This window comes from Balearica regulorum, chromosome 5 (genome assembly GCF_011004875.1).
Source record: "Balearica regulorum gibbericeps isolate bBalReg1 chromosome 5, bBalReg1.pri, whole genome shotgun sequence".
Taxonomy (NCBI): domain Eukaryota; kingdom Metazoa; phylum Chordata; class Aves; order Gruiformes; family Gruidae; genus Balearica; species Balearica regulorum.
The window spans coordinates 23,786,446-23,804,774 of NC_046188.1; the positions used below are offsets into that span (position 1 = coordinate 23,786,446).

General features: G+C 39.1%; 1 protein-coding gene across 9 annotated transcripts in view; it reads right to left on the reverse strand.

Annotated features, from left to right (window-relative positions):
• The window catches only part of NRXN3 (neurexin 3), a 1,011,514-nt gene that overhangs the window by 248,360 nt on the left and 744,825 nt on the right, over window positions 1–18,329 (reverse strand). For all 9 annotated transcript variants that reach the window (XM_075753769.1, XM_075753770.1, XM_075753775.1 and 6 more), the window contains one exon: window positions 11,184–11,365. In XM_075753769.1, coding sequence (XP_075609884.1) covers window positions 11,184–11,365 — 182 coding nt within the window. The remainder of the gene's footprint in view (window positions 1–11,183; window positions 11,366–18,329) is intronic.

Below are 18,329 nucleotides of genomic sequence, written 5' to 3' on the forward strand. Positions count from 1 at the left end.
TTTACGTGTTGCCCAGCTCCTTATACAAGCAAATCCAGTGGCTACTATTGAAAGGTTGTATTAACCTTTCTGCTCTGTTGTGGAAATACATTTACTTCAATCTGTAATGCTGCAGTATGCGTTGCCCACCAGAATTCTACCAAAAGATCATTGCCCATTGAGGGCCTAGTCTCTCTAAATATATTTGGGATACGATACACCATCTATGAAAGGATAACCTGCAGATAACAAGAACATTTGTAAAAATTGTTTTAGCAATGCACCCAAAGACACGGACCATTCCTGTCATGAGTTAAAATAGTATACTAGAAGCATGACATGGTTCCCTACAGAACTGATTAATCCCACCATCTCTTTAAGGCTGAGCAGCATCATACTAAAGGGTTTTACATGATCCAAAACCTGAAATCCTCTATGTGGTACTGGCTTTCAGATGAGGCCGTCTAAAAATAATAGAATAAGAGACATAATAAGATAGCAAAGGAAGCCTGAGAGTATAAGATACTTTTCTTTGTCATGCTTAATGATTTCTATTACCCAGCTTCCAGAAACAGCACTCCTGACATCAGTAATTGACAAGAATAAAGAATAAGCTAAAACAGGACCTGTGTGCACTGAAAGTAAATTTGGACAGTCAGAGCTAGTAATATACTTAGTTATCAGATATAGCCAAAAACATGCTCGGCTGATGCTTTACATTGGCCCAAATTATACCAGTTATATGAGGGAGTCAGTTTCTTTCTATAGGCTGCAAATTGCTTAAACAAAGCACCAGGAATTTAAATGTAGCAGAAAAAAAGATATGTCAAGATATTTAAGAGAGCTTTCACACTACTTAAGCTTTACTTCAACTGGGTTTCAGACTGTGTGTTTGCAGTCTCCCCCATTCCACTTCTTTTACATAAGGAGACGGAAGAAGAAAATGCTTGTATCATGTATTTAACATAAAAGGCTTTCAAACCAGCAGGAAGCCTTCAGTTTAATCATGCTTTATGTACTGAAAGGTTTAACTAATGGTAGAGACTTATTAGCACAAATAATACCACTTCAGCCTTGATCCCAACAACATACAAGCTAAGCAAGTTCAGGCCCCATCAGCACTGAAATGTAGAGAAAAAACAAGCAGCAACAACAAAAACACCACACACCGGCCACCGCTGCCAAATTGGTCCTCAGATGTCATGGACAATAGCAGGAGATCTCAGCAACAGCAACTTTCCAGGGGCACTAGCCTCCCTCAGCTGTTGTTACTAAGCCACTACCTCAGGATGGAGAAGGAAGCACGACAAAGCCTTCTGGTTTAAGATGAACGTTCAGAGCCAGCGAGCTCCAATCCTGAGGCAACAGCTCTAGTTACATCATTTAATCTCTAAGGCTTCAATTTTCTCATTCTATAAGGATGTTCATGTGTACCTTTCAAAGAGATATTGTGATATATTGTGATTGCACAGGTGTTTTAAAGTTAAATGCACATGTATGTTTTAGGCATTATAATAACTGTTAAGGCAATGTTTTTAAATAAGAATTGTGCCCCTTTCTTGAAAACTAATGGTTAGAAAAACTCACAAGAACTTGGAGATTAGAATTCTAGCCAAACTCCAGTTCGGTGCACTTTCTCCTCAAAATTGTCTCTGCCATGTCCTGGTAGAATAGGAAAAGGCAGCATTGCCTTTCATTTCCCATGTAAAACTCTGCAGGACTAGTCTTTTATGATCTCTAAAACAGTTGATTTTCATCTCAGAGTCAGCTGCCTATCAGTGATCAAGTTATCTTTTCCCTGCACTGAGTTTTGAAATCCTCTAAAATTAAACTCATGGCACAAACAATGTGCAACATTGTTTGGATTAGATCAAGTTTATTATTGAATCTTACTAGAAAAATGTAAGTTCCTGTTCAAGATATTCTTCCTAGAGGCTTAATACAGAAAAAATTCATTTTGCTGTAGCTGATGTAGTACCAAATAGTTGTTAACCTTTGATGAGAAGGTTACATCAGATACCAAGCTGGGGTAAATTAAACTGACAATTGCCCTTGTTTAATTGCTTTTGAGTAGTACTCAGTATGTCTGAATATGCAGTGAATTATTATTGTACCCTGCTGCTATCCATTAACATGAAGATCAAGAATTTTATTTTACTTTTTTTCATACAACCATACAGAAGGTTGTAAAGGCTTTAATTACTAACAGGTTTAATTTAGAATCTATTAGTGCAATTTATCCAAGCATACAGAAGTAAGATGGGTTGGTCTGAACAAGCTTGTAAGTTTGGTACGTCTTGTAAAAGGACAAATTGCCAATTGTTAGAGTCTACAAATATAAAATATTTTAGTCTCTCTCAGAATAAGCACTAAAAAACTCATGCTTGTCTCCTTCAGGTCTTGGTTATTTCAAAAAAAGACCTTTGCTGGAGATTGTCTGGGTTTCTTTCTTTGACCTAGCTGGAAAAAAAACCCACACTACTTCACTCCTTTGTGTTTAGTAACTAAAAGAAAAACATTAAGAAGAAAAATCTAAAATTTTCTCAGTATCAGAGAAGTCCCGATATTTCCTCATTTACTTATTGACAAGACAGTGTGACAAAATGTGAAAATCCCAATTATTAGTTCTGAAATACTAATAGGAATTATTGCAAAACAGTAAAGGCAATTCAGCTCAAGTTTTACTGAAATTATGATATATAATACAGCCCGAGATAACATATTCTACATGAACATTATAGTCACAAGAGAGAGTAAAATAAGTATTAAGCATAAATACAGTATACAGTGTACAGGAACAAGCAATAACATAATATTTATTGCCATACAGGGTGTTTGGATAGCTACCGCAAGATACTCAGATTTGATCATTTAACACCTAACAGCAACTCATAGAACCACAACAAATCCTAAGACAAACCTTGACAAATTAAACCAGTTTCAAGCTTCAGAAAGTATTTTAAACAGAGGCTACATATTTAGGGATGAATCTCTCACATAAGCAAGCCCATCAAGATTTTTGCTTCTAATAAGAAGCTTATTTTTTATTTCTGCACTTACACTGAAGTATGAGGGTCTAATTTGCAAGATGTACAACACTAAAATGGACAGCTGCATATTCTGAAAAAATGCTGTTAATTCTGTCCACTATACCAAATCATGATCATCTTAGTAGAAGTCTGCTTCCTTGACGACACAGCAAAGCTCTCTCTTTAGGCAGTGTATTTAGTTACTCATATCTTTAAGCCAGGTTTCACAAAATTAGCCATGTAACTTCCCATTGATTCTTCCTCCATCTCCTCCAATTCTTAATTTTCACTCTCTGTTGTCCAGCTGAACTCAGCCATTCTGCAAAGCCGAAGCCCCAAGATTATTTTTCACATTTGTGCCTCTAATCAGGCTAACTTGTGGTCCAACTGGCAATTTTACCATTCATGCTAACATTGCCCTACCAGCTCTTTCTTCCATACCTCTAATCAGCTTTACAGCCTTCAACAGCAACAGTGAAAACGCTAGGATCTACGCACAAACTGTCGCTGAGTGAAGAGTTAATGAATCCCCGCATCAAAGAACTGAGCTTACATGCTGCCTGAATGGAACTAGGGATCCAAAATCCATCATCTTTAGCCACAGGACACCAGTGCGCTATTTCCTGCACCGTTGCATTCAGCTACATACATTCATTCATACACCTGGTACAGTCACTGGCAACAAAGCAGGGACTGAAGCTCAAAAGGTCACCGAGATAACTTGATAGGGCATCGTGCCAAATTGTGCCAGCCATAAAGACGCATGCTGGGGTGAGAAGGTCCTTAACCTTCAAAGGTTTAGTCTCAACTTGTCATCTCCTACTACAGAGACTCTTTCCTGAGAGCTAGTAGATAAAAATAGATGGACCATTCTTATGGATAATGTGAACTAGTTCAACTATATCAAAAATGGATTTTTAATCACTTTTTCAAAATAAAAACAGAAGTAACAATAACACATTTTAAAGCTGGTTTGAAAACTGAAGGTCCATTTTCTTTCTTCAAATTAGTTTTCCTTTACTAATTCTTTTGCACTCTAGGGAACAATAAATGCAGCATGCACAAACACATGGGACTTCGTAGACATAATGAGTTTAGAAAAGGACAGGAAAATACTGAGGGCATTTTGGGACAGGATCCTTGAGTGTTTAAATAGAATGCTTCCATTAAAAAAAATAAAATTAAAAAAATCAGGATCTTTGGCAATTTTACACCAGCTGACAAAACAGTCACTGACGTGCACGCCTCAAATTTGAGGCTCATTCAGATGCAGCGTCTCTCAGGCAAAATAACAATGCTGCAGTCTTAAACATTTGCCTTTTTTTTTTTTTTAATTCTGTAAACTCAACATAACCAGAAAGCAGTTATGCTCCATTTTTTGTGTGGATGATCTGCAGATAGTAGCCTCTTTGTACATTAAGTATTTTCAAAGTACTTTGTCAGGAACAGAGGCCTCTTCCAGGTAAAGACTATGTGTGATAGGTTGACCCTGGCCAGTAACTAAGCACACACCCAGCTGCTCATTCACTTATACCTCCCCAGCAAGATAGGGGAGAAAATCAGAAGGGCAAAAGTGAGAAAACTTGTGGATTGAGATAAAGACAGTTCAATAAGTGAAGCAAAGCCTCACTACTTCCCGTCGGCAGGCTGTTAATCTGCTTCAATGTCGATTAACACAGATCCACTTCAATCACCTTGTGATCAACAACAGAAACGGAGCACAATTAAGATGCAAGCCTCAGCTGAAGATGACAGCCATCCTAAGCAAAAATGAAGAAGTGATTTACAATTTACATTTATTAATATAAATAATTATAAAAAGGAGGTGAACACTTGTGACATGCTCTGTGAGATCCTCAGAACCCCTTTGCAATGGAATAGCTCAATGCTTGTTAGAGAGTCTCCTAAGTTACTCGTTGTTCCCAGCGGACAGTACTACCACCACAATCCTTGTGGTACCAGCACTCTATCTGGCCCACACAGCTAAGCAGAAACCTACTCCACTGCACACAGCGGAGGTTCTGCTGGGGAGGCAGGATACTTTTTAAGGTGCTGCAGTGTATGTGTGTCACCTTAGATGGGGACTATCTTGCCATTCCGCAGTTACATAAATAACACACAACCTGAGCTAAGTTAAAGGCATCCGTAACTATTTAGTCATAACTTCAAGAATTGACAAACCACAGCTAGAAACATTTACAAAAGATATATATGAAGAAATGAAAGACAGACTCTGTTGAATCTTCATGTACTAACATTAAATCAGAACAATTATCCCACTCCCTCATTCAGCTCATTTGCCATCTTGCCTGGAAGGGTAGCAGTCATGGTTTCAAGTCTTCATGTCTATGTTAATCCTCAGGTTGCACCTATTAAAGACAGCATATTCAGAAGCGTCTGCCAGAGAACTTAACCCTAACAGAAAGCTACATTCAGATAGTTTTTATATGTTAATAATTTCAGAAGACCTGCAGTACTGAGTACTGAGTACTCCCTCAGGTTGCTAGATCTTGTCTTGGTGGAAAATGTCTTTAGACAGTCTGTTCTTTTAGACCTTCTAAGGATTTAGACAATATCATCTTTTGCTTGAAAGCTTATCCTAATTCCATCCCCTTACCAGTAGGCAGTCTAGCCACTCTCATTCATTAGTCGTTCATGTCATCAGCTAAATGTGTTACACAAGATGTTGTCTCCTATGCCCAGCCAGTCAGTAAACAGTTTCTTGCTTCAACAAAGAAGCTTCTGCTCCACTTGACCTTTTGGTGATCCACTGGCATGCCTCAGTATAAAATACCTTCTGCTGAGTATATATTCCGTGTCTATCTGTAGAGGCTCATAATTTGTATAAATGGAATTAGGAGAAACATACACAGTTCTTCACCATTTCTTAAGTGAAATGAGACATGATGGGCATTAAAACACTTTGGAACTGATAATTACTCAAGGGACACTGATGCTTACCACTTCCAGTATACTCCAAGAACTCTATCAAACTCAAAGACTTACTCTATACTGTTTTAAAGCCTGGAAAGGCAAGAATAAACAGAGAAGCTGTGGATGCCCCCTCCCTGGAAGTGTTCGAGGCCAGTTTGGATGAGGCTTTGGGCAACCTGGTGTAGTGGAGGGTGTCCCTGCCCACAGCAAGGGGGTTGGAACTAGATGATCTTTAAGGTCCCTCCCAACCCAAACCGTTCTATGATTCTACGAATAGCAGTGCTATTCTGAATGCACATCAATGCAAACAACATCAAGATATGGTGGAGTTACATTATTTGTATTCACAAAAATTAAACTCACACAAACTAAGACTTCTAGACAAGAATAAAAAAGGAGGTCTAACATGGTGAAAACACACACTTTAAGAGAAAACAGTAACTGTAAAGACAGTAAAGGCAGCTAAAATAATAAAACACATGACAGGACACCAAAGTAGATCAACCACTTTTTTCATAGTCTATAGCCTCTGTTGATATTCTACCTGCAAAATAAAACAGGCTGGTCTTAAGGAAATCCTCTTATTTCTACTTTCTTCGGTATAAAAATGTAACCCTTTTAAGGCCCACTCTGAATTTTGCCTAAGAAATGCTGAAATATTTTGCATCAAGGTGATTTTGGTTACAGAAAAGTAAACCAAACTGTTATTACATTTTTGCCTCCATTCATTATCTCAGTCTAGCCTTTAAGATACTCAGTTCATCATATACCCTCTGTGGTTATTCTTCTCCTGATTCCAATTATGCTTCTTCTGTATCTGCTCAGATGACGTGGAACTGCAGTTTTGGAGGGAATCTCCAGGAGACTTTGTACAGAGGAGCCAGAATTGCCTCTACAACCATAAAATCCAAAAGACAGACTTTGGCCAATCACAGTATAACTGAACAAATTTGGCTGAACATACACATACATTGTCTTCCATTTACACTCATTCTCATTTAGCAATGCCATCTCTAACTCAGGGAAGACTTACTTTTTCTTATACTTACTGCTTAAGAATCAGAATGTTCTACATGAAATCCTGTAGCCTTCACTCGCAGCCTCGTGCTAAGTGAAGTATCCCCATTAGCTAGGGTCTACTTAAGCAAAACTCCTCCCAAAACCAATAACATTTTTGCCCCAAATCTAGAGTTTACTTTTTACAACCAATTCATAAACTGGACCAATCTCACACCTCCATTCTGAACAGCCAGAGGTGAGATGACAGTTTGCAATACACATCAAAATGAAAGACTGCAGAATAACCCAGCAGTGCATGTGGATGGATGATTTCTCTCTCCATAGTCGTCACAAGAATGACAACCATCATCACCTGCAGCTGTCTTCCTCTCCCCATTTGATCTCTATGAAGATTTTTGCATGTTGTAAATCACAAAATAGGTGTGGTAGTGGAAAGTGAGTGAACATATAGCAACACATTCAACCACAACTCATACATGTATTCTTAAGTATCCATTGTGGAAGGCAATTTTCTGGTACAGGTTTAGACTTGGTGATTGAATGAATTCTCAGGGGGGGAAAAAAAATCTCATAAGAAGGGATTTGATGCTATAAAAACACTCTTATTCCATGTGCTACAGTCTGTTCACACAAACACCTCGTGCTTCATATACGACATCGATCTGGATGGTACGCCATCCATTTTCGCAGGGCTGCCAGTTTATATTTCATTGTAAATCAGGAGAGAAAATAGTTTCAGAGGCTGTAATTTTTTGTCATATAAAACAGACGCCTTAGTCAATAAATTTCCACAGTATCCAAAAGACTCATAATTAAAAAATGAATCTAAACAGAACAACTGTAAATTAAACACGCAAATATGTAACTTGCCCATAAGATGGTTTGTTGGGGTTTTTTTTACTATAAATTTTAAAAATAGAAAGAGACTATAATGAACATTCCAGAACATACATGATATTCAAAAAGTAGTTAAACTATTAAAAAATCTCCTTCACAGAGTACAAGTCATTTTTACAATGTTTAAAATAGTATCAAGATCTTGATAAATCATCGCCTATACTATGACTTTCAGATTATATTTTAGTTTAGTGATGCATATTAGAGAACAATGATCACCAGGTGGCTTTTGTCACCTGTTATCACCAACAGAACACCCAGGGAAGTATGAGGAGGTCAGAATCCAGTAAATAGCATCCAAAATAAAGTCTGTGACTGGAATATCCAGAAAGGCTCCAAAAAAGGAGGCTTCCCTAATATTCATCCTGGAAAAATCCCTGTCACTTTCGTTATTGTTAAATATAATTGAATTATACATTATGCATAAATTACATTAACATTGGTCTTCCCTGCTTTAATATCTATTTTTCTCTTTCTCCTACAATTTGCTTTGTTGTTTAAGTATTTGCATTGTTCAAATTTTATTTTATTATCAATTTAATCTGCTTTCATAGCTCTGATCTACAAATTTATTTCTCCCATATTTCTATTATATGATCCATGCTGCCTTGCTTCTCCTGACACTTGAAAATGGCCTAACAGAAGGATAAAGTTTTGAAGAAAGGAAGATGGACAGAGTCTTTGAACACGACAGCACAAAGCATATGGTAGTTTTCAGTCCATTACAAAAGATCTTGGTCTCATGGAAAGCTTACATGCATTTTGCCAAGTAAGAGGACTTACATGGTCTTGCATTTTAAGTGTCATTTGACGATGCACCTTTCATTTCAGATTTCGACTTTTTCCAAAATAATCCTGTTGTAAGCTCACTTCTGTGACTTTGAACCATAAACCAGAGATAACAAAGTCTTACAGACATTCAAGAAGCCAATAACACAATAAAAGTTCCTCTTCAACTTTCGTATTGTGTATAACAGCATGAGCCTCAGACTACATTCTTTATTTGAACATTTAGGTAGAGTCGGTGATGTACACGATGAACAGTAATATCATGCCCAGAAAAGCACAGCAGCATACCTTTGCTCCTCATAAATGACTGGCAAATCCTCCTAATCCATCCTGACCACAAAGGAATAAGAGAAATTAAAGCTGAACTAGTTCTATATTTGCTGCTAGGGAACATCTTCAGCGATAAAATTGGCCAGTCTACACAGGAAGCAGTCAACAGAACTTTTAGCATTAATATCAACCATAATTAACAGCTTTGATTTAGATATCTGAAACTAGCATCGTGACATTCAGAGTTGTTTGAACAAAATATATTAGGGGGAAGCAGAAAAAAAACTTTCATTCCTTTCCTTTCCAAAACTGGCTGGAAATAGAAAGTCATGAATTTATTTTTTTTTTTAATAAATGCTTATACTTCAGGTTCAATTTGTTTGATTTGTTTCAATCTATCCAGCAAAAATAGTTATAACATTTAAAAAAAAACCAAAACACTCTAAAAAGTTCAGTTGGACTCATTTTTAACAGTAGAGTTAATAGTATTCAAGACCAAGATATAGAGAAAAACTATGTGCCTTCATTATTAATACTGAAAAGACTCATTGTGCAAGTTCTTATCTTAATGCATGATTAAAATTTCCTTTTTTGGTACTTGTGTCCATTTCCCCTCTTCCTTCCACTATCTACCACAAAGAAGAGCCTGACTTCCATTTTCTCTGTAACATCCCATTAGGTAGCCAAGAGCAATAAATCCCACCTTAGACTTATTTTTCTAAGTCCAAACAAATTCATATCTCTGCACCTCTCCTCACATGCCACACATACTGTTCTCCACTTAATTGATAGCATTTTATACATGTGTATTATAACATCTGAAGAATAGACATTCTCTTGGTCAAACGTATCCAACTACTTTTGCTTAATGTGAGTTATGGAATTCCAACCCATTAGGCTCAGCATTGTTCACTTTTGCAAAGTCTTCTGGGGCTCAAGAAAAAGTGTGTGGGGTTTTTTTTGGTTGGGTTTTTGTTAAGGGTTTTTTGTTGTTTTCTGTTTTTTGGGGGTTTTTGTTTTTTGGTTTTTTTTTTTTTTAATGCCAGGATTTTATCTCACTTTCCTTCCAGCACAAAACACATACTAAATATTTGGATAGATCACAAAAAGAGAGAAACCAGAATTGGTAACAGTCTAATGGCTCAAGATCATATTCTAACACATTCAAACAAATTTGAATTTTACAATAAAATTCAAAATAAAACCACTTAAAATGCTGGCAATGAGTACTAGCCCTGACCTTTGTTTCAGAACCACCCTGCAACATACCCAGTGCTTCAACATGATTCTGAACATGTCAAACTCCAGCAGCAGATTAAGACCCTCAGTCATTCACATCAGGTCTGTTTTGGCCCCTGGCATTACTTCTGGTTACTTACATCTTCAAATTTCTGTGAAATGTCAACAACTCCTCAGTTCATTCAAAACCTGCAAATGGCCCATTCCCCTTCCACTATGAATTAATGCATAAAACATTGGAAATAACATAAGCATCAAGTAAGGTGACCAGTTTTACCTCTAGTAAACTTCTTGGCTACTTTGTTTACAAAGGAAAACAAAGCAAACCTCTCTTCATCTCAAAGCATCATATAAAATAACAAACTCCAAAAGTTTCCAGTTCGAGTATTCTCATTTTCTCAAACAATTTGACTCTTCCTAAATCCACCTTCACTCAAGTTTCTCTCTAATATTTGGTATCGCAAAATAGTCTATTTTTTTCTTGCAAATCCATGTTGCGCTAACATCAAATTCTTATTCTTTTGAACTATCCCACTACAGCAAGCAACAGTTTCATGAGGTTGAGGATCTGTTCAGTTCTCACGTAAATTTCTCAGTGAGGAAAAAAAATCCCCAACTCTATCACTCCAGTTCATTCTTTGCCTTCTGAGAATAGCAATACTCTCCACCATAAATTCAGCTGTATTCAGGACTGTGCATATGTCACAGCAGATTAACACTGTCACAAAATATTTCTACAATTTTTTAATAAATCCAGTGCTATTGAATCTCATAAGGCTTTTTTGTTGGTTTTGTTTCCCCTCTAGCACTTTCTTCTGGCACCAAGACTTGGTTCCCTGTGCATCCCATTCAGTAATTCTACACAACCCTAAAGAACTACCTTAGGCAGGTTAATTTGATGAGTGCTCAAGATATAGCAAGTGCAGAGTATGACACATGCTTTTTTAGAATAATAGTTTTCTTCAAATAGATATTCAGTTAACATAAACCCAAGGCTGGCATAGACATGGGCCTATCTATACTCACTATGTGCAGCTGCAGAAAATCACCAAGCCCAGGGGCACTGTCGATCCGAACAAGAATGCCATCCTTCACTGTTGTGCTGAAGCCCACAGCAAGACGGTCTGTCCTTGTGCTCGGTCTGTCATTAGCTGGCCAGGTGTACAGGATGAGACCTCCACTCTTCCCAAATATATATGTGGCACCAGCTACAAAACACAAAACCAAAGAAAAAAAGTGTTAGTTAGCCACTTCATTTATTTGCCAACTCTAGTAATAATGCTATGACTTCCGAGGAAAAATATAAGCAAGCATAAGCTTTCATTAGTTAAAGGGGTGAAATTAATGCCTCCTGCTGGCCAGGCTGTTGATGGCACACAGAGAAGACTCCAGGAAAATAGAGTACATTATGGAAATATGCATTTCCAGACTCAACCAGTTAACAGAACAGGACAACACATACTAAAAGCCATATGTGTTACAAGACACACATGAAATGGTGCTTTAGACTGCCTTGTCCAACTTCTCACATGTATTCTTCCTTCTAAAAGAGTTCAAGTTTTCCTTTGTAGAGCAATGGCTCTGGAATACTTGATACTTTTTCTGATGGAAGGAGATATGAAGGTAAAACAGCTTTTTACCAGAGAAAACATATCTGTTCCTTCACCATTAGCCTTGCACCATTAGACTCAGTAACACAGTAACTTCCTCCTTAGGGAAAGTTCATCCTTCAGATGATCATGGACTCAAGACTCAAACACTTCCAGAGGGTGATCCAAATGTGCATGTATGTTATTCAGAACATCCTCATCTTCCTACACACACTGGAGCAGGGGAACTACAAACAAGCAAGCTTCCTCTTAAGGTATAAATCACTCAAGAAATTTCTTTTGTATACAAACTGAAGTACATTTTATTAGTTCTTAAATAAAGACAAGCAGCATTTAAGATAAAGATAAGAGCTTATCAAGAATAAACTATTTAATTAGCGGTAATATCCCAGACAATGCCAGATAAACACTGCTGGGGTTGGGGGGGACAACAAGTCATGCCTGTTTCAGAAGCATGGGATTCAATGTTATATGGGGATTTGGCAGCTCTCCTTGAGGCTGGACTTGTCCTCAGCTAAAGACTATTCACACATAGTGGGAGACTGTCCTTTTCTCAACACTTCCTAAGACTTTTGGATATCTAGTCCACATATTTGCAGCAGTGTTTGTCTTCACAGTAAGCCTGAGAATTTGTTCTTTGACCTTGTTTTTAAGGACACCACCAAACCTCTCCAAAGCTGAACACTGTCCTCCCACATTCGCAAGAGCCATCTGAGCTGAGCAAGACAGACACACAAGTGAGGAATTATTGTCGCAGATGAGGAAGCTGAGAGGAGAAAGCATTCCGAGTTCACATTCTGACTTGTACTCAACACCCTGAGTTAGGAGCAGGATTTTATAACTCAGCAGTTACAAAATCAGCCCCTGAGCTTCTTGGAAAATATGGCTAAAATTGCTGTGCTAGACCCAAATCTACAGGCAAGCCAGGAACAACACTTCCCAGTGCTTCACCCACTTCCTGCACCTCATTTTCTGAACACTATTACAACAGGTCACAAGCCACAGAATAGTAAGCAAAAATAACCAGCTCCCATTACTGCATCAAGGACGAAACATCTGTAGAAAGTACAGGCAATTACTGAGTACATTTTCTAATTGAGTGAAACTACAACTGATGATCATTCCCCCCCCCCCCCCCCCCATTTATCAACCAGCAACATGTATCAAGCAACCCTGAAGACAGTAAATAGACTCATATCATACTCATATCATAGACTGGTTTGGGTTGGAAGGGACCTTAAAGATCATCTAGTTCCAACCCCCCTGCCGTGGGCAGGGACACCCTCCACTAGACCACGTTGCCCAAAGACCTGTCCAGCCTGGCCTTGAACACTTCCAGGGAGGGGGCATCCACAACTTCTCTGGGCAACCTGTTCCAGTGACTCACCATCCTCATAGTAAAGAATGTCTTCCTAATATCTAATTTAAACCTACCCTCCTTCAGCTTAAGGCCATTACCCCTTGTCCTATCACTCCATGCCCTTGTAAACAGTCCTTCTCCAGCTTTCCTGTAGGCCCCCTTCAGGTACCGGAGGGCTGCTATAAGGTGTCCCCAGAGCCTTCATCTTCTCCAGGCTGAACAACCCCAACTCTCTCAGCCTGTCTTCATAGGAGACGTGCTCCAGCCCTCTGGTCATCTTCGTGACCCTCCTCTGGACTCGCTCCAACAGGTCCATGTCTGTCTTGTACTTAGGCCCCCAGAGCTGGATGCAGTACTCCAGGTGGGGTCACAAGAGAGCGGGGCAGAGGAGGAGAATCACCTCCCCTTGACTTGCTGGTCACACTTCTTCAGATGCAGCCCAGGTTGCCAGGTTGGCTTTCTGGGTGCAAGAGCACGTTGCTGTGTCACGTTGAACTTCTCATCACCCAAGTCCTTCTCCTCAGGGCTACTCTGAATCCATTCTCCATCCAGCCTGTATTTGTGCTTGGGATTGCACCAACCCATGTGCAGGACCTTGCACTTGGTCTCGTTGAACTTCATGATGTTCACACGGGCAGTTAAGATACCCATACACGATCCCACCTGTTTCTCTAACTTCTACACTTGCCCACAAAGCTGCAGCTCCACTAAAGCTCTTTATGACCTGAATTCCAAATAAATACTACACAATAGTAGAAATAATAGATACACTTCACCCTCGCTTAAGAGGCTTCCTCTAGACTTCTCAGCAGACATTAGCAAAACAGATGTCAAAAATTCAGGCATGTAGAAAGGACATGATTTGTGAAGAGCTGACTCAATGACAAAGTGAAAACAAATCCATGTTTGCTCTCTTTCAGGTCTGTGCATCCCCACCAGAACGTACCCTCAGTAAATTCAAACAAATGTGTCTGAAATCAGGATTACATTGAAAATTTCACTCATAATTCTGAATTAACAAGAGAGCACATTGGCATTCTGGAACCGTGCACGTATATTGTTTCAGTTTCAGAAATATTATTCAGAAATATTAATTTTATCTCCTCATTCAGCTTTGAACTCAAGATAGAGAGACTATTGCAAAGTACGTAGAAACAGGCAACCCCACTTTAACCTCTTGGTTAGAGAGACAGTTGGAGATGACTGGGTAGTGAATTATTTATGTCTTCCCCCCATGCACAGGCATATCAACAGCCCACTATAAACTACGTTACAAATATTCTCCTTCAGTTTATCAGTTTGTTCTAAAAGTCATGTATATTTGCATTACAGACTAAACAAGGCATAGCAACAAGTAAAACAAGATGAGTCTACTCATTGTTGATGGCTTCATAGATTAAAACCCACTTTCCAAAATTATTCTCATTTGAATTGCAAGTTCTCCTCCTTTTCTTTGTACTGATTATCAGGCCCTTCAGCAGCAAAGACAAGCTTGGAAGACAGTTCTTCACTATTTATGAAGACAGATGATTTCTTTGCCCCTCTAAGAGCCATTTGGCTGCTTAAATGGAGCTCCATTTCCACTTATAGAACACAGAATTTGCTTCTAGGCCTAACCTGAAAATATTCAGTACTTTGGGTTTGGGCATGCAGATCATTCAGCTGCAACAACCAGAGCAGCGCTGCCCAAACTAACATGTTAACAGAAGCCTAGTGGCCAGCAGTTGTTTCCTTATTGTCCAGATCAGAATTATCTGGATCATCACAGATGGGGCACCTGCTTTACCCGTGTGTACCATTGGTGGGTATGTGAATGTCCCTTCCCTTGCTCACTTTTTGAGGGTATACAGGATACCTAATGCATTGTTTGGAAAGAGATGGCATATTAACATTGTGCCAGTACCACTTTTTTCCCCAAATTACAAACAAAATAGTCACTCCAGTCTGAAAACACAAGGCAAAGACATCAAGTAAAAGTGGAAGATGAAGGATAACAAGAATTACTACCAAACTACGATCACACTAAAAAAAACACCACCATAAACCAATAAAAACACCCAAACCACAACACAAACGCACTTGACTTAAATGCTTCTATTTCACTGCAGCAACCATGAATTTACAGAGTTTAAAACTCCAAGAGAATTGAACAAGACAAACAGTAGAATTATAACCCTGGATTTCAGGAAAGGAGATTTCAGCTTCACCAGAACTTGACAAGGCCTGAACAACTCTATCTGGTTGGCCTTGCTTTAAGTTAGTGTGAGTGAGCTGGTTGGACTAGTTTACCTCCAGAGGTCCTTTCCAATCTTAAATGGATAACTATTCTTTCTTTGTGGTGTTGCAGAGAATTGTAGACTAATTAAGTGAAGAACTCAGTTAAAAAAAAGCTGATGAAGTGAAAGTCTGTTCAGCTTGAGATCTCCTCATTGCACCTAAGCTCTGTAACAAAGACCTCTTTATTACACAAGAGCACATATTTTTTTCCAAGACACTTTCTATGAGACAGACAATGGATAATACACTGTTAACGAGCAGCCACTTGATATTTAGTTTTACCTCATTGTTCAAGGTTTAGTTATGTACCTCCTTTAATAAATACAACACCAACTGTGCCCTGAAAATAGAAAAATCTGAGGGACTGATTAATTCCATCATATTTATAGTTAGTGTTTCACCACTTCAACTATATAACACTAATTTCAACCTACACTGTGCAAAAAAAGAAGAAAACGAACTAGATTACCTTTAAGGTCCTTTCCAACCCAAACCATTCTATGAGTCTATTAAAAAAAAAAAATTCAAAGATATGAGCGCACAAAATTATTTCCCCTGTCAGTTGTGAGAAATCCCACTTCTCACAGTGTCCTGGGCCAGATTTTCTGTACCAACATGTGAGAACAAATGGGAACAGAGTATGTTCAGCTACTCTACTGGGATGGTGTGTGCAGAATTTGGTCAGCATTAGGAGCTCAGAGAAGTGAAGAAATATATGGTGAGGGAACACTCCCTACACGCATTTAAGCTACTAGGATGCCACTACATGTTTAGCATACACAAAGTTTATAAATTCATAAACTTATAGTTTGGCAGAGTGGCAGTTGACTTCTTCCAGAAATGACATAACTTGTAACCATAATTTATAACTTTGGCGTTTAGAGATTTAAACATCAGAGAGATGGATATGTTGCAACACACATGACAATGCTGTTATTTGAAGTCTGCATATCTAGCTTAGGCAAATTATGTATTTGATAGCTATATTCATGGACAGAGCTGTTAGATTATTCAGTTGCAGTCAAAACAAAACAGTTTGAGGCAAACACTCCTTATGGAAAATTCCTAACAGAAAAGTTATAAGCAATGTTATAAGCCACAGCAAATAAAGCCTCCTAGTGAGTTGCACTAAGAAATATTTAGTTAAAGTTGGCATCACCATCTATAATTTTAAATCAGTTATCACTTTTTCCTCATCATCCCCCAACTTCAAAAACCTATCTTAAGGAAGAGTATCCTTCAGTCAACATAGTACAAGTGCAGCAGCTATATCCTGTCTAAAACTAATCCTGTAAAGCAGTAGAAAACAAGTCTGTCACATCTGCACAAGATATAACTTCTTTTGTGCCTTAGGGATCCTCTGAATCTCCCCACATTAAATATTCTATTGCAAATTCTCTATTTGCATCTACTAAGCCATCAACAGCCTTTTTTGCCTCAGCTACAGCACAGCACACACTCTGGTTTCCCTGTGGCCAGGAAAATGCAACATTTGGCAGGTATGATAACAATATTTACACATCGAAGGGTTAACTGCAGCAATTGTGCACTGGGGTATGAGTTTAAAATACTACAAATGCCATAGTTCAGATTTTTACAACTAAAAAGTACCTTTAAAATGCAAATTATGAGGAACCCAGGCCAATTTAAAAACTACAATAATTACTTGAGTTAACACCAAAATTTATGACCAAGATATCGCATGCGTTTGAGAACACTGTTGTAAGCAAAAAGCTCAAGTGGGGTAATCTCACTTAATTGTTTTTATTGACAATTAATGTAAACTTTTAACTACTGATTCAGGCATTGGAAAAAAAAACAACCACCAAACAAACAACAAACAATTAAACAAACACTGAGGGAAAGATCTTTTCCTTCCCCAAGCTCAGCTGCAGCCCACCAGCTTTCCTCCCCCTTCCTAGCCTCCCCTCTGGCCTGTAGTGAGACAACAGGCAGAGCAGGAGGTGGGGGTCAGTGCACAGAGATTTCTTTCCACCATTCCTTGATTCTTACTTACTTTATGTGCTCCACCGTCGGTTATCCATGAGCTAAAGCCCCTCAAGAAGGGTTCCTGGCTCCTGCGTGGGTCTCCCACAGGCCCCTCAGGGGTGTCCCTGCTGCTGTGCGGGCCCCTCCACTGGCCCCAGTCCCTCAGGGGTGTCCCTGCTCCTCTGTGTGTTCCTCCACTGGCCCCAGTCCCTCAGGGGTGTCCCTGCTCCTCTGTGTGTTCCTCCACTGGCCAGAGTCCCTCAGGGGTGTCCCTGCTCTGGCACAGGTCACCCACAGGCCCAGATCCTTTGGGAGGGTCCCCTGCCCTGGGCTGCAGTCCTCTCAGCGGCATGCCTCATTCAACACAAAGCACCTTCTTTCAAAAGAGTGTGTCTCCAGCAATGTCCCCTTTCATGTGCTTCTCTCTAAACCTCCTTATGTCTCCCCTCCTGTTTCACTTTGGTGCCCTCTCACATGCCTCCTCCCTTCATGCATCCTCCATGAGCCCTCCCAAAGTCACCTCCTGTGTCTCCTGTCCCCAGTAGCTATTGCCCTTTCTTAAACATGTCCAAGCAGCAGCACCATGTGCTCCTCTGAAGTTTTGGCATGTGGTGGGTTTTCTTCATCCATGTCAGAGCTGACTGACCACACAGGGCAGTTCATGACCTCCTCCCACGCTGGGTGCTCTGCAGTTCCCTGCCACTCATGACCCAACACAAAACATAAATATCCTGATTGTGGCGGTAATTCACAAAAAAACATGAGGTATGATAACCTCTTCCTACCTAAAATAACATGCAAGACAAGGCATATACCTTTCCCTCAATTATGTCTTTATTCTCTTGCACAGAATTCTTAAAATATAGATACTGTTTTACTTCTTAACATTTTTGGAAAAGGACTAGAGTTTTTTTTTTATATATTCCTCAGTAAGGG